Source organism: Manis pentadactyla, chromosome 12 (genome assembly GCF_030020395.1).
Source record: "Manis pentadactyla isolate mManPen7 chromosome 12, mManPen7.hap1, whole genome shotgun sequence".
Taxonomy (NCBI): Eukaryota; Metazoa; Chordata; class Mammalia; order Pholidota; family Manidae; genus Manis; species Manis pentadactyla.
Window position 1 is genome coordinate 105,985,740 of NC_080030.1, and position 22,602 is coordinate 106,008,341.

Sequence of the window (22,602 nt, forward strand, 5' to 3'; positions counted from 1 at the left end):
GAAGTCCGGAAGGAGATCACAGATGCCAGAAAGGAGATTGCAGAAATGAAACAAACTCTGGAAGGGTTTATAAGCAGAATGGATAGAATGCAAGAGGCCATTGATGGAATTGAAATCAGAGAACAGGAACGCATAGAAGCTGACATAGAGAGAGAAAAAAGGATCTCCAGGAATGAAACAATATTAAGAGAACTGTGTGACCAATCCAAAAGGAACAATATCCGTATTATAGGGGTCCCAGAAGAAGAAGAGAGAGGAAAAGAGATGGAAAGTATCTTAGAAGAAATAATTGCTGAAAACTTCCCCAAACTGGGGGAGGAAATAATCGAACAGACCACGGAAATACACAGAACCCCCAACAGAAAGGATCCAAGGAGGACAACACCAAGACACATAATAATTAAAATGGCAAAGATCAAGGACAAGGAAAGAGTGTTAAAGGCAGCTAGAGAGAAAAAGGTCACCTATAAAGGGAAACCCATCAGGCTAACGTCAGATTTCTCAACAGAAACCCTACAGGCCAGAAGAGAATGGCATGATATATTTAATACAATGAAACATAAGGGCCTTGAACCAAGGATACTGTATCCAGCACGACTATCATTCAAAGATGACGGTGGGATTAAACAATTCCCAGACAAACAAAAGCTGAGGGAATTTGCTTTCCACAAACCACCTCTACAGAACATCTTACAGGGACTGCTCTAGATGGGAGCACTCCTAGAAAGAGCACAGAACAAAACATCCAACATATGAAGAAAGGAGGAGGAGGAATAAGAAGGGAGAGAAGAAAAGAATCCCTAGACAGTGTATATAACAGCTCAATAAGCGAGCTAAGTTAGGCAGTAAGATACTAAAGAGGCTAACCTTGAACCTTTGGTAACCACGAATTTAAAGCCTGCAATGGCAATAAGTACATATCTTTCACTAGTCACCCTAAATGTTAATGGGTTGAATGCACCAATCAAAAGACACAGAGTAACAGAATGGATAAAAAAGCAAGACCCATCTATATGCTGCTTACAAGAAACTCACCTCAAACCCAAAGACATGTACAGACTAAAAGTCAAGGGATGGAAAAACATATTTCAAGCAAACAACAGTGAGAAGAAAGCAGGGGTTGCAGTACTAATATCAGACAAAACAGACTTCAAAACAAAGAAAGTAACAAGAGATAAAGAAGGACACTACATAATGATAAAGGGCTCAGTCAAACAAGAGGATATAACCATTCTAAATATATATGCATCCAACACAGGAGCACCAGCATATGTGAAACAAATACTAACAGAACTAAAGGGGGATATAGACTGCAATGCATTCATTCTAGGAGACTTCAACACACCACTCACCCCAAAGGATAGATCCACTGGGCAGAAAATAAGTAAGGACACGGAAGCACTGAACAACACAGTAGAGCAGATGGACCTAATAGACATCTATAGAACTCTACATCCAAAAGCAGCGGGATATACATTCTTCTCAAGTGCACATGGAACATTCTCCAGAATAGACCACATACTAGGCCACAAAAAGAGCCTCAGAAAATTCCAAAAGATTGAAATCCTACCAACCAACTTTTCAGACCACAAAGGCATAAAACTAGAAATAAACTGTACAAAGAAAGCAAAGAGGCTCACAAACCCATGGAGGCTCAACAACACGCTCCTAAATAATCAATGGATCAATGACCAAATCAAAATGGAGATCCAGCAATATATGGAAACAAATGACAACAACAACACTAAGCCCCAACTTCTGTGGGACACAGCAAAAGCAGTCTTAAGAGGAAAGTATATAGCAATCCAAGCATATTTAAAAAAGGAAGAGCAATCCCAAATGAATGGTCTAATGTCACAATTATCGAAATTGGAAAAAGAAGAACAGATGAGGCCTAAGGTCAGCAGAAGGAGGGACATAATAAAGATCAGAGAAGAAATAAATAAAATTGAGAAGAATAAAACAATAGCAAAAATCAATGAAACCAAGAGCTGGTTCTTCGAGAAAATAAACAAAATAGATAAGCCTCTAGCCAGACTCATTAAGAAGAAAAGAGAGTCAACACAAATCAACAGTATCAGAAACGAGAAAGGAAAAATCACGACGGACCCCACGGAAATGCAAAGAATTATTGGAGAATACTATGAAAACCTATATGCTAACAAGATGGGAAACCTAGGAGAAATGGACAACTTCCTAGAAAAATACAACCTTCCAAGATTGACCCAGGAAGAAACAGAAAATCTAAACAGACCAATTACCAGCAACGAAATTGAAGCGGTAATCAAAAAACTACCAAAGAACAAAACCCCCGGGCCAGATGGATTTACCTCGGAATTTTATCAGACATACAGGGAAGACATAATACCAATTCTCCTTAAAGTTTTCCAAAAAATAGAGGAGGAGGGGATACTCCCAAACTCATTCTATGAAGCTAACATCACCCTAATACCAAAACCAGGCAAAGACCCCACCAAAAAAGAAAACTACAGACCAATATCCCTGATGAACGTAGATGCAAAAATACTCAACAAAATATTAGCAAACCGAATTCAAAAATACATCAAAAGGATCATACACCATGACCAAGTGGGATTCATCCCAGGGATGCAAGGATGGTACAACATTCGAAAGTCCATCAACATCATCCACCACATCAACAAAAAGAAAGACAAAAACCACATGATCATCTCCATAGATGCTGAAAAAGCATTTGACAAAGTTCAACATCCATTCATGTTAAAAACTCTCAGCAAAATGGGAATAGAGGGCAAGTACCTCAACATAATAAAGGCCATCTATGAAAAACCCACAGCCAACATTATATTGAACAGCGAGAAGCTGAAAGCATTTCCACTGAGATCGGGAACTAGACAGGGATGCCCACTCTCTCCACTGTTATTTAACATAGTACTGGAGGTCCTAGCCACGGCAATCAGACAAAATAAAGAAATACAAGGAATCCAGATTGGTAAAGAAGAAGTTAAACTGTCACTATTTGCAGATGACATGATACTGTACATAAAAAACCCTAAAGACTCCACCCCAAAACTACTAGAACTGATATCGGAATACAGCAAAGTTGCAGGATACAAAATCAACACACAGAAATCTGTGGCTTTCCTATATACTAACAATGAACCAACAGAAAGAGAAATCAGGAAAACAACTCCATTCACAATTGCATCAAAAAAAATAAAATACCTAGGAATAAACCTAACCAAAGAAGTGAAAGACTTATACTCTGAAAACTACAAGTCACTCTTAAGAGAAATTAAAGGGGACACTAACAGATGGAAACTCATCCCATGCTCGTGGCTAGGAAGAATTAATATCGTTAAAATGGCCATCCTGCCCAAAGCAATATACAGATTTGATGCAATCCCTATGAAACTACCAGCAACATTCTTCAATGAACTGGAACAAATAATTCAAAAATTCATATGGAAACACCAAAGACCCCGAATAGCCAAAGCAATCCTGAGAAAGAAGAATAAAGTAGGGGGGATCTCACTCCCCAACTTCAAGCTCTACTATAAAGCCATAGTAATCAAGACAATTTGGTACTGGCACAAGAGCAGAGCCACAGACCAATGGAACAGACTAGAGAATCCAGACATTAACCCAGACATATATGGTCAATTAATATTTGATAAAGGAGCCATGGACATACAATGGCGAAATGACAGTCTCTTCAACAGATGGTGCTGGCAAAACTGGACAGCTACATGTAGGAGAATGAAACTGGACCATTGTCTAACCCCATATACAAAAGTAAACTCAAAATGGATCAAAGACCTGAATGTAAGCCATGAAACCATTAAACTCTTGGAAGAAAACATAGGCGAAAACCTCTTAGACATAAACATGAGTGACCTCTTCTTGAACATATCTCCCCGGGCAAGGAAAACAACAGCAAAAATGAGTAAGTGGGACTATATTAAGCTGAAAAGCTTCTGTACAGCAAAAGACACCATCAGTAGAACAAGAAGGATCCCTACAGTATGGGAGAATATATTTGAAAATGACACATCCGATAAAGGCTTGACGTCCAGAATATATAAGGAGCTCACACACCTCAACAAACAAAAAACTAATAACCCAATTAAAAAATGGGCAGAGGAACTGAACAGACAGTTCTCCAAAAAAGAAATACAGATGGCCAACAGACACATGAAAAGATGCTCCACATCGCTAATTATCAGAGAAATGCAAATTAAAACTACAATGAGGTATCACCTCACACCAGTAAGGATGGCTGCCATCCAAAAGACAAACAACAACAAATGTTGGCGAGGCTGTGGAGAAAGGGGAACCCTCCTACACTGCTGGTGGGAATGTAAGTTAGTTCAACCATTGTGGAAAGCAGTATGGAGGTATATCAAAATGCTCAAAACAGACTTACCATTTGACCCAGGAATTCCACTCCTAGGAATTTACCCTAAGAACGCAGCAATCAAGTTTGAGAAAGACAGATGCACCCCTATGTTTATTGCAGCACTATTTACAATAGCCAAGAATTGGAAGCAACCTAAATGTCCATCAATAGATGAATGGATAAAGAAGATGTGGTACATATACACAATGGAATACTACTCAGCCATAAGAAAAGGGCAAATCCAATCATTTGCAGCAACATGGATGGAGCTGGAGGGTATTATGCTCAGTGAAACAAGCCAAGCGGAGAAAGAGAAATACCAAATGATTTCACTTATTTGTGGAATATAAGAACAAAGGAAAAACTGAAGGAACAAAACAGCAGCAGAATTCACAGAACTCAAGAATGGACTAATAGGTACCAAAGGGAAAGGGACTGGGGAGGATGGGTGGGTAGGGAGGGATAAGGGGGGGAGAAGTAGGGGGGTATTAAGATTAACATGCATGGGGGGGTAGGAGAAAAGGGAGGGCTGTACAACACAGAGAAGGCAAGTAGTGATTCTACAACATTTTGCTATGCTGATGGACAGTGACTGTAAAGGGGTTTATAGGGGGGACCTGGTATAGGGGAGAGCCTAGTAAACATAATATTCGTCATGTAAGTGTAGATTAGTGATACCAAAAACAAAGCAAAAAAAAAAAAAAAAGGGCAGTTCCTGTGTGGTAACCTCCAACGAGTTCTACACAAGGGTATAAAGGGCATATAAAAGTGTAGGCAAAGGGTCTGTTTGTGTTTATACAGAGGATCGAAGCCTAATTGGGCTACCCTGAAAATGAACTAAGATATGATATGAAGAAGAACTTCCAACATCAGCACTCTCTGGAAGACTCATGCCAGAAGATGATCATCAAAAAACCCCAACAAAGATCCACGCACTGCTACAGCTGTAGATGCACTCATCCCACCAGTTCCTGGACTTGCCATGGGAATGAAGAAGGAGATATCTAAGCTGGCCTGTGCATACAGTAAAACAACAAATTGGACTGGATCTATACTGTTGGAACTCAACCAAGAATTTGGAGAAGTGCAAATTGTAGCGCTCCAAAGTCTTACAACTACAGACTATTTACTGTTAAAAGAACATATGGCATGTGAACAGTCCCCAGGAATGGGTTGTTTTAATTTGTCTGATTTCTCTCAGACTGTTCAAGTTCAGTTGGACAATATCCACCATATCATAGATAAGTTTTCACAAATGCCTAAGGTGCCTTAATGGTTATCTTGGTTTCACTGGAGATGGCTGGTAATTACAGATATGCTTTGGTTATGTAACTATACTCCTATTATGTTAATGTGTGTGCGCAACTTAAGTAGTAGCTTAAAACCTATACATGCTGAAGTTACTCTACAAGAAGATATGTCAAAGAAATAATCAATCTTCCCATGTTTTCTTCCGCCTGCTACTTCTATAGCTTTTCTTCTTCCTTCCTAATTATAACCCTTAAATAGAATTCGTGCCTCATATCAAATTTACCGAGTATCATAAATCTTCCAAGTGGTAAAGATACCTCAAGACAAATGCTGGGCATAGAAGCCACAGGGCATAAATATGCAAAGAAGTAAAAAGCTAACCTCTTCAAACAATAAGGCTTCCCTCTCACTTACCAACTTCACATTTCCCTGTATGGCCCCGGAAGATGACTGGTTAGCCAGAGACGGGTAAGATTCCTCAAGGGAGGAACAACCTAAGACAGGCACAGTCGCAGGGGGGCCATCAGGTGAGAAATTGGGGATCAACAGAGGTGAGGCTTAGAACCTCACCCCCCCTGTTCTGAGAGAAATCTTCTGCATCCGTGGATGTTTTATTGCCCTGGTCTAGCTTGGATTAACACATAGTCTACAGGCACACACCTGATCATCTACATTTGCTCTCTTACAACACTAAACTATGTTTTCTACCTTTATCTTGTATCTACCTACCACTTCAGCATTTTATTAAAAATAATAATAATAAAGAGAGAAATGTGGTATCCACATATAAATCAAGTGTAAAAACCAAATGAGTATTCATATTTGAACTGACTGTTTAGAGTTCATAATGCATGAGCAAAACCGAAAGTTTCTGTGATGACTGCCCTTGTACTATTCACTATGTAACTTATTCATTATGTAAGAATTTGTTCTCCATGTAAGAACTTGTTTGTTATGCCTCAGAAGATTGGAGACTGACGAAAATTAGGCTTGGGGTGGATTAATGATTGTGCATTGAGCATTGACTCCCCTATACAGAATTTTATTGTCATTAACAACCACTTGATCAATAAATATGAGAGATGCCCTCACAAAAAAAAAAAAAAAAAAAAAAAAAAAGGACAGACTTCCAATGGTAAAATAAATAAGTAACCGGGATGTAATGTATAGCATAAGGAATATAGTCAAGATACTGTAACAGCTTGGTAGGGTGATAGCTGGAACCTAGAATTATGTATATAAATGTTCTACCACTGTGTTGTACACTTGAAACTAATGTAATGTAATACTGTGCGTCAACTACCCTTCAATAAAAAATAATTAATTTAAAAAAAAAAAAAAAGAAAAAGCATAGACTTAAGAATAAAGAGTATAATTAATATCAGACTAAAAATAAGGCATATGAGTATTAAAAAACATAACTGCTATATACTTCCTTCTGTTTCACTGCATGGTGGGATATTTTCACTGTTCTGCTTCCTATTTCACTAATACTTCTATGAACTCCTACCGCCTTTGGGACTTGCTTCTTTTATGCATTGGTAAAACCGTTAAACGTAACGCGCTTGAGCTGCCGTATGGCTTTCATCGAGCTGACACACACCGATTCCTGGTATCAGTGCAATGTGATGGTATCAAGCTAAATGTCATCTCAGCAAGAGTGTTCGAGCATGGACTGCTTAAGGGTTTTACTTATTAGCAGCAGCACATTTTTAGACTTGAAGGAATCAGATTCCAGCTTCCAAAAACGTCCATCCACTTTCTAGCTACAGGTTCATTTAGCTAGACCAGCTGTCTGTCAGTCAGGTTCTCTGCATTTATAAATTATGCATGTCTAAAATGTCTAGCATTTTCAAACACTTGGCAGCAGATCGGATGTGAAAAGTTAAACATCTCTTTCTCAGGAAAAATTGTTTTAAAGAACATGGGTAACCGAGACATCAGCAGGATTCCGAGGAAGTGAACAGTTTTATACAAGATTCTAGGAAGTCTGGTTTAATTTGCCTGCTCTTTCTTGTTGCTATTTTTTAAGTTCTGAAGCAGTCTCCCTTCCCCAAAATGAATCATACTTCGCTTTCTGAGCTTTTGTCACAAACTACACATAATAGTGAAGGACTCATGTGCATTCTCTTCATCTTTTTTCTAGGCTCCTTATAGTCTTTTTAAAGATGTCAGACAGTTTTGAGAAACCCGATTTCTGATTTCGATTATTTTCTCCATTCTCATCCTCAATGCATATCCAAATTACCTCTCATCAAAAAGACCTTTAAGTGGGTCTCTTGCAAATGAACATACACCTTCACTGGGTTTTAGAAACTGTAAGAATCTGTATTCTGTTTTCAGTTACAGCTGATGTACTGGCTTCCACATTCTTGAGTATTCTATTTACCTTGCTTTCCCCCTTTCCTCTTTGCACTGCATTCATGTAAATTTCTTTATAAACCTTTTCCTTTCTTTGATTGCTTGGGAAATCACAAATATTTTATTTCTAGTCTTTCAGAGGTTTTCCTTAAGCTTTTCATATAGACAACTAATAAACCAACGTCTGGAATTTTAGTTCCTCCTCATTTTTAAACTGTCCTATATTAAGAATATCAGCAACAACTTCACAATCATAACTTTATTGAATGTAAGGGAAAGCAGCCTCATTAAGAATACTTCATACTTTTGTTCTCTTGTTCTTTAAATAAAGGCAGAATCTTTCCAGCTTAGGGCTTAAAGTCACATCAATCACAAATGGCAGTTAGTTCGGCTGTCGTGACTCAGCCAACAGAAAGATAGGGCAGGAAAACCCACGGCGCGAGCCACACCAAACCTGCGCTGACAGCTGTCCCAAGCACATCTAATGAGTTTTCCTCAGCATTTCTGGCTGGACTAAATAGTTGCTGCGGTTTATATTTAATCCAAGACAGGAAGTCCCAAGGTACGTGGCTGTGGAGTGCCATTAAGTCAGTCTTTTCCACTATAACTCTCTTTGTCACAATCCAGGGAGATCCCACAGCCACTAAGCAAAGCTAAACAACCCTAAGCTGTCAAGTGCTCAAATTCTCATATTTCAAAGTCATTTCTAAGTTACTGTTGTCCTAAAATATACAAATTAGAAATACACTTTCTTCCACTAAACTTTACTCAGTGACAATGTGTATTTAACCACAGCCTCACATTCAGACTATTTCAAGGCAATTTTTAAAATGAATTTTGTTAATCATTGGGGGTGGGGGAGAGACAAAAATGCTCATGAGGGCACTCAAATCTCATCAGAATAAAGTGACTTTCCCGAAATCCAGATGAAAGGAAAACAGAAAAGCAGGACAGTGAGGGACCACACTAGGCTTTCACGGGACAGTGTAAGTTCCAGTTCACACAGTATTGTTGTTTTTCCTTTAAACAGTTTGACAGCTAGAACAGTAATAGAATAAACAATATGACATCAGCTAGAATAACTGCTCTGTGGAAGCAATTAATCTGATTCAAAAGCACTGACTTCTTGCAGTAAGGTTGCAATAATGCTAGTCTCACCCATTATGGTATATGTAATTCTTAAATCTGTGTTTTTCATAGCTTCCTTCTATTTTATACCTACATTATTTCAAACATATTTTCCTTGACTCAAAATGATTTTATTATGAAGATCTATCTTTTATGTAAATAAATGTTAATTAATGAAAACAAAATTCTAAGAATTACTGTAAATGCAATATTTAATTTGTTAATATTAAATCCACTAATTGCAAGAAGAATGAAAGCTAAAACTCTTCACCATTCTTATTACTGACAATTTTTAAAAAAGCATTTCCCTTTAGATACAAGTTACTTAGACAATCTAATTCTGGGATGTCATTTGTTGATATTACATTTAATTAAGAAAATTAATTCAGAAAATGTTAATTAAGGAAGAAGATGGTAGTAACATCTGTATCAATAAAAGTACTTAGAAAAAGGAAAAATGAGATGAGCAAAGACTGTGGCATTCTGTTGATGGGCTAAATAAACTTGGAAATCTGCTGGTAATTAGCTTTTTATTATCCATAAGTAGAGGAACCTTGATAGTTAAAAAAACAAAGCCAAAGGCCACTCCTTGCCCCTGGAGTGGATGATAGAGATGGCAACTGCCACCTTAGGCGGCTGGTTTGAACAGAAGAATCTAGATACCAGCCAACTTTCCGTCTGCTTTACCAAAGACACAGTTTAATATGTGCCACCAGACACAGCCGTCCACTATTTGGGGGAGTCGGAGCTGAGGCTGCGTATCCGACCATCATTTACTGGCCGTCTGCGGCTGCTAACCCAGGTTCTGGAACACAGCCATCAATAGCAGAGGGCCTTCGGGAGCTCACGCTCAGGTGGGACGCGCGCACACACACGTGCACACGGATAAAGCAACGCTGCAGAACCTTACGGGCAGGAAATGCAAAGTACAGCGGGAGGGCAGAGAAGAACGCCTGCCGGGCAGGAGAGCCGGGAGGAGAGGTGAGATCTGGGCAGGCTTTGGGAAGGGGTGACCCCTGAGTCCTGAAAGAGAAGCGGCCTTCCTCTAAAGTGGCTGCTGGGATTTTCCACCCGTACGGTTGCCATGGTGGTACGGGTATCGGCCCAGACCCGGGCTGTAGGTAACCACTCCCAAGCAGGCCCCGATGACAGCGGGCTGCACCCCGGACTCTGGGATGGGGCACGGCGGGGCGGGGGCACGGAGCCCCTCTCCGCGGAGAGCCCCAGGCCTCGGCCTCAGGCTGGGCAGGGCCACCCCTCCCAGGGCCACGAGTTCTCTTGGATTCATCGCACGAGGGATGACCGGCAAGTGCAGGGGCACGAAGGCCCAGAGCCCCGCGCCCCCGGTTAGGAGAACGCCGACGGGCTGGCCCAGTTCCCGGGCTGCGGTCTTGGCAGGGACGCACCACGACCCACCCCCTCCGGCCTCAGCCTCCCCGGCACGGGGGACATCATGGCAGCGCTGCCCTGAAACCTCTGCAGCGTGCTGGCCGGGGCGGCAGGCGGGGCGCCCGCAAGGCCTGGGACACGCGGCGCGCAGCGAGCACAGCGCCGCCCTGCGGGCCCCAAAGATGTGCGCCAGGCCGGGTCTCCTCGGACCTCCGTCCGCCCGCCCTGCTGCCCTGGCTTGTCATTCCGGCATCCTTCCTGCGGGCCAGAGGCACGCTCTCCAAGGGCTGGCCTTCGGGTGCCAAGAGGGCACCCAGGCACCCTGCCGTCTCGTGCACACTTCCCACGGGGCGGGGCGGGCGGAAGGGGCTCCAGGCTTTGCATCCGCATTGAAGCCACACTAACTCGCCGAGAAAGCTGATCGTGCATCCGGTGCGGTCACGCTGCCCTGAGATAGTGCTACTCACCCAGGAAACCTTGATAGACGCCACCCAAAACGATCAGACGGAGTATGTATTTTAAACGGCATTTAGGTTCATCTGTGCCTCTTCCTATCCCGCCCCGCCCCCACACGTCACGTGACCCAACACATCCAGGAACGGAACCCCTGGGAACCCAGGAGCCCGAAAACCCGGGGAATCCAGAGCACACACCCCAGGGGCATCTGGTCCCAAAGACGATGTTGTTAGGAAACGTCTTCAGTTAATACTTCATGTGGGGTCAGCAGCCACCCCATTCAGAGCAGAGTCCGGCCGGCTGCTAGGTGTGCTCGTAAGAAGTCATCAGCTCTGCTACCGGTTCATCTGCGCTGTTCTTTGTTTAATATGAATTTACAGAAGTAAACAGGAAATAAAAGTAATATGTCTATGACAGTTTCTCTGGAGAATGGGATCCATTTTATTTGAAACAATAAACCCACTGTTATTACTAGCATTATACAAATTTTAAAGCTGATGACTGGCTATTCTTGGTCTCAGTACTGTATAAAAAGAGCAGTTGGGCTTCCCAAGTGACTGGAATAAGCTAGCTTTTCTTCATGCATCTCATGTTAAGAGAAAAAGAACAGAAAGAACACTCATTAATGTTTTATACTCCCAGTTGTTTAACTGTCTACAAAGTTGTCTCTCAAAACAAAGGGACACATAACCAATATTTACATATGTACATAGACTATGTGGACTTTCATCAAGCCTATGATTTTCAAAGAAAAACTCCTCAGTCCTTTTATGCTAAAGCTACTGGACTCCATAGTCTTGTGGTGTTACATTAATAACCAAGTCACAGACGTGAAATTTCTTTAACATAGGTAATTTTTTCCACTTAGAATTCAACAAAAAGAGGGTGGAGAACTTGCATCTAATGCATTTTTTCAAACTGAGGAGTATGCTCTTTTATGTAATATGATAAGAGAATTAATTGTGTGTATAAAATAACTATACTAAAAAGCAATGAGACTTAAAATTGTCTCAGAAGTTAACAAAAGGAGTGAAAATGGATTTTAATAACTTTGAGAGTTAATCATGTTCCTCTCAGCAGAAAACTTCACAATTTCATACATTCTTTTGGATCCCTTTCAAAACAGTTGTGAATCAAAGCAACAGCTCTATTATATTAAGTATGTTTCCAAAACTTAATCTAGGAAAACTTTTCAGTGTCAAACTAATCACCTCTATACTGATGGCTTTTCATGCATAGGACTCATTAAGGATTTGCAATGAACTAGGAGACAGTGTAAGTAACAGAAATACAGGGGTAGTGATAAGGGAACATTTCCAAAAGACATTAAATCACCGTACCCAGCTTTCCCAATATAATGTGGTACTTTAGCAATGGGGGGAAAAATCAACTCAGGTATTATATAATGTGTTGCTCAGTATGCTAGAAACAGATATAGTGGAAAGTTCTAGGAAAAGAAAGTCCATTCAAAGTAAAATGAGTAATGTAGGTTTTGAGGTGATGTAGCCACTGTTGTTTCTAATCTACCTGGTCGTTTCTCTGGCAGATAAGCTTGGTTATTTGTTTGTTTTCTATTCCCCCTTACTGAGCAATAAGAGGGGTCAGGTGAGAAAGTTCGCGCAAATCCAACCTTACCATTACAAGAACCACCCTCCCATCGGGGCTGCTTCATATATACAGAGTGGCACCACCTTCTAGCTTTACCGCAAATGGTCTTCAGTTTGGCTTCCTGACTTTGCTGCCTTCGCAGCCATGCTGCTGAGATTTTCCTGCATGCTAATCACCATTCTCACTTCGTGCAGGGCTGATGACAGAGTACACAGGCAGTGAGTCCTGGACTCACACAAGTCTAGTTAGGAGTCCACCCAGGGCTTATACGAAGACAAGCACTAGAGGGAAGAAGTCTCTAGAAGCTCGTGGGAAGTGCAGAGCTCCCTGGGACAGCGCAAACAGATGAAGGGTCACCAACAGGAACACATGCTGGCAGCCTCAGGCTCAAGGTCAAGAGGTCATGGTGGCTTTAAGATGCCACGCAAACTGAACATGGTGGAAATTCTATCACGAGCTCCCATGCTTCTTTGTATTATTTTTAAATGTTTCGGTAGAACCGTTTACAACAAGAACATCTTCCATAAGGGCCAGAGCCTGCCCATCTCTGCCCCCGAGTACTGCCCGACCCTCACGGAGTGGACACCCCAGGGCCGGGCGTACTAGGCACTGAGGGGACTATGCCGACAGGGAAGGGGGCCTTGAGCAATTACTGCTCCGAGTCAAAACCACCCAGGGAGCAAGAGGCAGGTGAGGGGTTCCCCGAGGAACACCCAGACTTTACTGACATGTTGGTCTGTAAGGCAAGGCTGGGCGCACACCAGGCTGAGAGGGTCTCTGTGTGCGTGAACTTCAGCAGGAGAGAGAAAGGAAATCAATTCGCTGAGTGCCCATGAAGAGAAAGCATCAGGCAACGGTTTCACATGTTAATGTATGTGTAATATACAAAAATGTGTGCACAAATATATATTTATATATATATTTTTAATTATTGAGATTACAAGTGAACATATTAAAAATGGGTAGTGGAAGTATATGTAAACATTAAGATTAGGATTACCTTTGTAAAAAGAAAACTCTTTTTTTAAAGAAATAGGTACAGTAGAATTAGGTTCTCAATGTAGGATTCAGCGAGAGAATCACACAGAGGCTGGGCGTTTTCTCCTTGATGCTTCTAAAGGGACTCAATGCATTTTAGAACCTTCATTCTAGAGCACCCTCTGCTGGGAAAAGTGCCTCAAAATATTTGATTCCTTTTTTTTCTACCCCAAATGCTCTACAAATCACTTTAAAATAAATATATTAATTTTTTTGTCCAACAGAATCTTTTAAAACATGGTAATTTCTATCCTCCCACCATCCTGCCCTCCCACTGAAGCCTCGTAGTCTACACTGAATAATAACTGGCATCACGGTCCTCCAAGCCAAACGCCAGGCACGGCACCTGGCTCCCCAGGGCGCACTCTGTGATCCCAGCGGCTGGGAGGTGCTGGGAGGGACCGAGGGCAGCCGGCGCTTGGCTGGCCGGTGAGCAGGGCAGTGGGAACATCACTTGCCCTTGCAGGGTGGAGCCTCCCCTGGGACCAGAGGCACCAGAGGCAGCCAGCTGGCCTCCAGTCATCTTGAACAGTCCCTGCTGAAGGATGGAGAAGAGGAGGGCAGAGTGGCATGAACTCAGGTGAATCCTGCTGGGAGCAGAAACTTCAGGGGGCAATGCAAAAGGTCAGCCACAGTTTCTAATCCACATCAGGGAACACGGAACAGAGGTTCCCAGAATTGAGGGGATTTCACTGCAACAAGAAGCCATGACACACGTCAAGGAGCTGGCACCTGGATGCATATCATGACAGCGAGGAACCAGGAGAGAACACATGGCTCTGGCGCCTAAGACCCTGTGCCCCTTCTCTGACTCGCCCTCCCTGCGTGACCACTGCAAACACTGGTCCACAATGAATAATCGCGGGGAGGGAACTGGAGGGCTTGTCATGGCTCAGAACGGTCCTACTTGTAAAATGCCAGTCCCGTGTTCCAGGCAAGTCACCCCCCCAAAGTCCCCTCCTGCTCTTCACATTCCCCGCCCCCATCCCAAGCAACTTCTGATCCACTTTGTGCCATTACGGCCTGGTCCGCATTTTCTAGAGAGCGTTTTATCAGTGGAATTGAACACTATGTACTCTTTCTTTTCTGGCTTCTTTCACTGAGCACAATTATTCTGAGATTCATCCCTGTGGCTGAGTGCATCATCAGTCCATTCCTTCGCACTGTGGAGTTGTATTCCATCATACGGATGTACCACCATTTGTTCATTCATGCACCTGTTAACAGATATTTGGGTTGTGTCCATTTGGGGCTATCTGAACAAAACTGCTATGACTATTCATGTCCAAGTCTTTATAAGAAAAAAACTAAATAACCAAGGAAGGGACTGAATAGTCCCTATCCCACCTGTTAGGCCCCCATGTGCTCACTGCACTTGAGCTGGGGAGATAAAGATGCATGTAAGGTGGAGAGACTGATATTTTGTGTTGGACCACAATTGATCTTCAGTAACAATTCTAATAACCAAAAGTGGCCAGAAAGCTACGGGTGCTGCCAACTGGAAGGTGGTCATCCTAGGGAAAGATGCGGGCATAGTGACTATGGGCATATTAAGGCTGTGTCCTAATCACAATTTACGGACTGCGCAAGGCAACAGAGATCTGTTTGTAGGGGAAGGCAGAGGGAAGTCTGGTAGGAGGAGATTCCGGGGAGGAGACAGCGTCTAGGCTACAAAGGCAAGTCCTCTTTGGACTTGGACTGCGCAGCCAGAGTGGGGAGGATGGCAGCTCACCCCAGAAACTCACACGCACCCACGCGCTCAGTTGGCCACCCAGCCCCCTGCCCCTCCTACCCCACCCATAAGCCCATCGCTGCACACCCCACCGCTCTCCTATCCAGAGGCTGATTCTTACCCAGGAAGCCCGCTTCAGCATCTGTGAGATGCTGTGGTGAATCCTCCAACCACAGACTTTCAGAGCTGCAAGAGTCCCGGAGAAATGCAGGCAACAGATGTGGAGAGAGGCAGTGACTTGCCCAAGGCCACACAGGTAGTCAGAGTGAGAACCTCCTGGCTTCTGCGCGGTAGGTGCATCCCCCCTGCCCACCACAACACTCGCTCTCCACTCACAGACACCATTACGTGTCCTAATGAAATACTAGGTCAAAACGACAATCCCAAAAGCAACCGCTTGAAAGATAAAGCAACAAGGTGGCACATGCCCTTGGTGCATGGCTAGGAAGACGACTTGCCCGCTTTCTCCAAGGTGCGTGCGGGTCACTCAATACAGGCTGTTGGCAAACCATGGCTTCAGCCCAGTGAACGCCGTGACTGCTCAGTTGTGCACCATCGTGGTGCTTTTGGCCCAGCCGGCGGGTGCTGCACCAGCTTCAGGACTGCCCTGGGCTTTACCTCACGCTCCTACGTGGGTACAAGAACCTGCCGCATTGAGATTCTTTTTATGATCTAGATGTTTCTGACCTGGAACAGAACCATCAATTCAGGGTGGGCTGAGGCTGCTAAAGGCTTCACACCTGCAGAACTACAGCCCTCATGTTTAAGGGACAAAGGGTGCTCTTCTAGGCAGCAAGAAGGTCCTCTCAGCTCAGAAAGTGCATGCGTAGCAGGGTGAGGAAGGACAGAGTCACTCACCGTCAGCAGGATCTGCCCAACCAATGCCGGCAACTGGGGGTGTCACCTGTTGCAACAAGGCTGCCAAGCAGCTGGAATACAACTTAAGGGAAGTCTACACTGAGTTTGTGTTCACCTGAGTCCACTGGTTCTCTTGGACTTCCTCCGAGTAACTTGCTAATTAAGGCCCAAACCCAATATAAAGTTCCTTAGGACTCATTAATAAGTCCCTTCAGTTTTTTTATATTTAGCAATTTTCGTTTATTATTTCATGCAATACAGATGCATCCCTTAAGTTACAGCTATTCTTTAAATAGTCATTGTTAATGTTTTCGTGTGACTTCTTTCCTTTTGACTAGGGAGGCCAAGTTCATGGCAGCTAAGAAGATGCAGGCTGTGGGGTCGAGCGCACCCAGTAAGTGGTCCCAGCTATGGGCTTCCAAGTTCATCACCCTTGCAGGTATTTTATTTTGTCCAGGCAATGGAATGATCACCTCCTCCCCAAGGCTTGGGTAAAGATTCTATCAGACAAGTTACATGGGGTAAACATTTGTCTAACGAATGGTAGAGGATCACCTGAACTAGTTAAATCTGCTTTTCTTTTCAGTTGCCTAGAAAAATGGAATATTACTTATGTTAAATGCATATAGTGATATATCTCCACTCTATATAACTGGCTGCTCACAGTAGCATTATTCACAATAATGCTATGGAAACACCCCAAGAGCCTATCGATGGATGAATGAAGAGGAAGTGGTAAATACACACAATGGAATATTATTCAATGTCTAAAAGGAAGGAAATTCTACAACAGGGACTAATCTTGAGGACATTATGTGAAGTCAGATAGCCAGTCACAAAAGGACAAGGGCTGTATGACATTTACACGAGGTACCTAGAACAGTGCAGTACACAGAGACAGAAAGTGGGCTGGTGGTTCCCGGGACTGGGGGATGCGGTCGGGGGCGGTGAGGGGCTATTGTCTGGTGGGTACAGTTCCAGCTTTGCAAGATGAAAAAAGTTTCAGACATGGATGGTGGTAGTGGTTTCCCAATAATGTGAATGTACTTAATGCCACTGAGCTGTACACTTCCAAACGATTAAACTGGTAAATTTTATGTTACATGTATTTTACCACAATCTTTTAAAAAGTAAAAAAGAGAAAAAAGCTAGCTACTTCAACGAAGTGCTAACAGCCTCAAGCAATTGGAGCTGCATGTGTGTTCCACGGGTTTTCTACTAGGCCAACGGGCTAAAATAATACTGATTCTCTGGCATTTATTTCCAGTATTCATGTTACTCTATCAACCAAACAATATTACTTTAATTAAAATAGGTCTGGTTCTAAAATTAAATGATTAGCTTTGAAGCATAGAAATTTCTCCAGGACAGCATGTCTTTGATTGTAGGAAGAACTTAGAGGGAATAAAATTAGATTGTTAAACTAGATTATTTTCAGTTTTCCCCATCAGCACCTCCCTGACCAAAAAGGTAAAGAGAAATCCATCACCTGACATTTAAAATGCTTTTTTGTAGCATATTTATCTCCCTAATTGCTTCACTCAGATAAAGGTACAATGTGCATTATTTTATAAATAAACACCTATTGTCCACCATGAGCAGAAGCCTTAGGTATGAGGAGAAGCTGTGCTAAGATGAAAACTAAGGGGAAAAAGCTGACAAATCAAGTCAGAAAAGTCAAGAAAAACAAATATGGGAGAGAAATGCCAGCAGTAACGACACAAGGAAAGATTGTCGGGGGGCAGTTAGGTGGGAAAGAAACGCGTGAGAAAGGGGCACAGTCAGGTAATAAGATGTAAGTCCCTTTTAACACACTGCATCAAAGTATGGTCAATTTCTTCTATTACGGGACAGGAAGTAAATATTTTCAGCTTTGTGGGCCACATGACCTCCAGTGGCAAGTCCTCAACTCTGTGGTTGCAACTTGAATGCAGCTGCAGACAATATGTACAGAGAAGGTATGGCTGTGTTTCAATAAAACTTTATTTACAAAAGCTGGCAGCAGGCCACATTTGGCCTGCAGGCAATAGTTTGCCAACCCCTGGTCTAGAGAAACAAATAAATACAAGGACAATTTGGAGTAAGGCCTATTAACAGCAATGGACTAAATACCCTGGATTCCTAGTCTATCCCCCAATGAACCAGACCCATGAACGGAAGTTCAAATTTAAAATGTTCCTTTCTTATCAAATTTCTAACTGTCTCAGAGAACTGTCTCTCAATGAGCCGAAACGTTTCTAGTGGATTTCTCATTTCCACCAAAAATGGAAGAGCCCATCTTCACTGAAACATTCCAAATGTTTTTTTCTTTAAAAAGATATTTCTCAGTACTCAGAAATGAACTACCAAGAGTTAAATTCTTAGTCCAAGTACCTCAAAGTTTTTTCACAGTGGATTTTCAAGATACAGAATAAAATATGAACCACTAAGTTGAAAAAGGCATCAATAGTAGTGTAACAAGTGAGCAATATGCAGGAAGAACACAGTTATGTGCCAAAAGGAGAACACATGTACTCTCTCTCCGCTACCATTTTCTTACGTGTGCAAAGAAAACTTTTGCAAGGTTACTCTCCTCACCTCTGAGAAACAGGATTCTGAGTTTCAAAATGTTCCTGTTCCACTTTATGTTATTCTCTACTTTTACATACATTACCTTAAGCATGCATACTTACCAATACTTCCAGGGTTAAGGTTTTTATGTTGAGATGACAGTTAAAAGGTTTATCATCTACATTATTAAGAGTCATTTTGAATGCCAGTATTTTTAACAAAAGAGTATGTGCTCCAGGGACATAAAGGTCATCATACAAGAATATCCATAAACACAATCCCCGAGACCCGGTCTTCGCGGGGAAGTCTGAGAGCAGTACGATACCTCGGCGCCACCCATCCACTTAGGTTCATCAGGAAACTCAGCACACAGAACATCCTCTGACTGATCAGTCCCCAGCACGTGATAGCAGAGCTTCTGGTGGAGATTGGTGGACGTCTCTGTGCCTAAAGGCATTAAAAATGTATGTGAAATGCATTTGACAATTTTAAGAAAATCTATTCCACCCATACTGTACAATGTTAGAAACATTTAAAAAGTTGACTATCTGGTTGCAGGATACAAGATTAATATGCAAAAGTTAATTGCTTTCCTACACACCAGTAACAAATGGAATTTGAAATTAGAAACATAATACCACTGGGGAGGTCATGTACAGCATGGCGACTATAGATAATAATACTGTCATTGCATATTGGAAAGTTGTTAATGGAGTAGATCTTAAAAGTTCTCATCACAAGAAACAAAAAAATCTGTAACTGTATGGTGATGGATTTTTTTTTAGATTAGATTTGTTGTGGTAATCATTTCATAATATAAACACAATATATATTCAAGATATTGAATTATTATGTTGTACACCTGTAACTAGTATATCAATTATAACTCAACTAAAAAAAATTTAAAAAAAAACACAACATTTGCATTAGTAATCCCCCAAAATGAAACATTTAGGTACAAAACTAACAAAACATGTTCAAGATCTGTATGAGGAAAATTACAAAACTCTGATGAAAGAAATAAAAAATAACTAAGTAAATGGAGAGATGTTCCATGTTCATGGATAGGAATATTCAATATTATCAATATGTTATTTCTTTCCAACTTAGCCCATAGATTCAATGTAGCCCCGAAAAAAAAAAACCTCAAGTTGTTTTGTGGATACTGATTCTAAGTTTATATGGAGAGGCGACAGAGTAGCCAACACCATATTGAGGGAAAAGAACAAAGTTGGAGCACTGAACCACCTGACCTCAAGATTTACGATAAGTAATCCAAGTAAGGTGGTATTGGCAAAAGAGCGGAGAGATCAGTGGGACAAAGTAAAGAGCCCAGAAACAGACCCACACAAATAGAGTCAACTGGTATTTGATAAAAGGAGGAAAGACAGTACAATGGAGAAAAGATAGTCAACAAATGGTCCTGGGACAACTGGACAACCACATGCAAAATAAAATAAAATAAAATAAATTTAGACACAGACCTTTTACTGTTCACAACAATTAACTCAAAATGGATCAATGACCTAAATACAAATGCAAAACTATAAAACACCTAGAAGGTAACACAGAAGAAAAATCTAGATGACCTTGGATTTGGCAATGACTTTAGATACAGTACCATAGGCACGATCCATGAAAGAAAGAATTGATCAATTGGACTTCATTAAAAAAAAAATGCTCTGTGAAAGACACTGTCAAGGGAATGAACAGATAAGCTACAGATTGGGAGAAAATATTTGCAAAAGACATAGCTAATAAAAGACAGTTATCCAAAATATACAAAGAACTCTTAAGACTCAACAATAAGAAAACAACCAACCTGACTAAAAAATGGGCTAAAGATCTTAACAGATACCTCACTAAAGAAGATATACAGATTGCAAATAAGCACAGGAAAAGATACTCCATATCATATGTCATCAAAGAAATGCAAATTAAAACAAGTAGGCACCACCTTTTAAAATGGCCCAAACCCAAAAAATGGCAACATCAAATGCCGACAAGGATATGGAACAACAGAAACCCTCATTAATTGCTGGTGGGAGTGCAAAATGGTCCAGCTACTTTGGAAGACAGTTTGGCAGTTTCTTACAAAACTAAACAAATTCTTACTATCGGATTCAGCAATCACACTCCTTGGTACTTACCCAAAGAAGCTGAAAACTATGTTCACATAAAAACCTGTACACGAATGTTTATAGCAGTTTTATTTGTAATTGCCAAAACCTGGAAGCAACTAAGATACTCCTTAATAAATGAATGAATGAACTGTGGTACATCCAAGCAATGCAATATTCTTCAATGCTTAAATGAAATAATCTATCGAGCTATGGAAAGACAAGGTGGAAGTCTGAATGCATATTACTAAGTGAACGAAGCCAGCCTGAAGAGGCCACATACTGTGTGATTCCAATTACAGACCATTCTAGAAAAGGCAAAGCTATGAAGACAGTAAAAAGATCAGTGGTTGCTAGCGGGCAGTGGGGAAAGAGGCTAAAGAGGCTGGGTATTACTACTGAGTATTACTAGGGCCATGAAACTACTCTGTGTGATACCACGCTGGTGGGTACATGCCATAACATCATGACACCACGGCCAAGCCGATGGGACGTACACCACCACGAGCGAGCGCTAATGTCAAGTACGGACTTTGGGTCACTATGATGTGTTGATGTCGGCTCATTAGGGTCCCGCTCCGGTGGAGAATGATGATAATGGGGGAGGCTGTGTGTGTGTGTGGGAGCACGGAGTGAGTGCACAGGACATCTCTGCACTTGCTGCTCGATTATGCTGTGAACCTAGATGCTCTGAAAGACGGTCCATTTTTTAAAAAGTTAAGAAGCAGCTGGGCACCACCCTGAAAGAATTCACACATCTGTGCTCGGTTTGCAGGGTGCTGAAAATGAGCTTCGTTTTTTTCATTATTAAACGTACCAAGCTTTCAGGACAAGGGAGAAGAAGGTAATACCATGAGATAAAAAATGCTTTACAATACTTGGTGCTTTTCTAAGGATTTTCCAGGAACCCTGGTGACGAAGCACAGAGTCAGAATTACTCAGTCCTGCTTAGAAGTCCCTCCACCACACAACCTGAGAAGCTCCGAGGTCCTCTCGACAGGAGGGCAGCAAAATTACGGCTGGCAGAAGATGCTGGCTTCCTTCCTCCCTCCCTCCCTCCCTCCCTCCCTTCCTTTCTTTCTTTTTTCTTAAATTAAGGTATTGATATGCACTCTTATTAAGGTTTCACAAGAAAAATAGTGTGATTACTATATTCACCCTTATTATTGAGATCCCCCCATGCCCCATTGCAGTCACTGTCCATTGCTGTAGAAAGATGCCACAGAGTCCCTATTTGTCCTCTCTGAGCTACACTGTCTTCCCTGTGATCCCCCCACACCATGTGCACCAATCATGATACCCCACAATCCCCATCTCCCTCCCTCCCCACCTGTCCTCCCCCACCCCTCCCCTCTGGTAACCTCTAGTCCCTTCTTGGAGTCTCTGAGTCTGCTGCTGTTTTGCTCTTTCAGTTTTGCTTCGTTGTCTTACTTTCTTAACTCAGTCACAACAGAGTCACTATTTTTGCCCCTGAAAGCTGAGGCTAGGTAATAATTTTCACATTTTTCACAAATTAATAATATTATCCTCTAACAAGAAATGGCCAGTTATGTCCTTTATCACCCCCCCAGACATGGAAGGAGGTGACATTTTCTGATTCAACAGCACACTTAACACAGGCAGCTAATTCAGTGAGAGCACAGAGGTCTTTCTTTAGCCAACACACTTGAAAAAGCCTGCCTTAGCTCCTCTTTATAGCTCGCTAGTGTTATGTAGAAAAAGGTATTGCAGTA

General features: G+C 42.0%; 1 protein-coding gene across 2 annotated transcripts in view; it reads right to left on the minus strand.

The window, feature by feature from the left end:
- Window positions 1-22,602, minus strand: part of PREP (prolyl endopeptidase) — a 109,412-nt gene that overhangs the window by 61,424 nt on the left and 25,386 nt on the right. For both annotated transcript variants that reach the window (XM_057489454.1, XM_036902866.2), the window contains exon 6: window positions 19,075-19,196. In XM_057489454.1, the coding sequence (XP_057345437.1) occupies window positions 19,075-19,196 (122 nt within the window). The remainder of the gene's footprint in view (window positions 1-19,074; window positions 19,197-22,602) is intronic.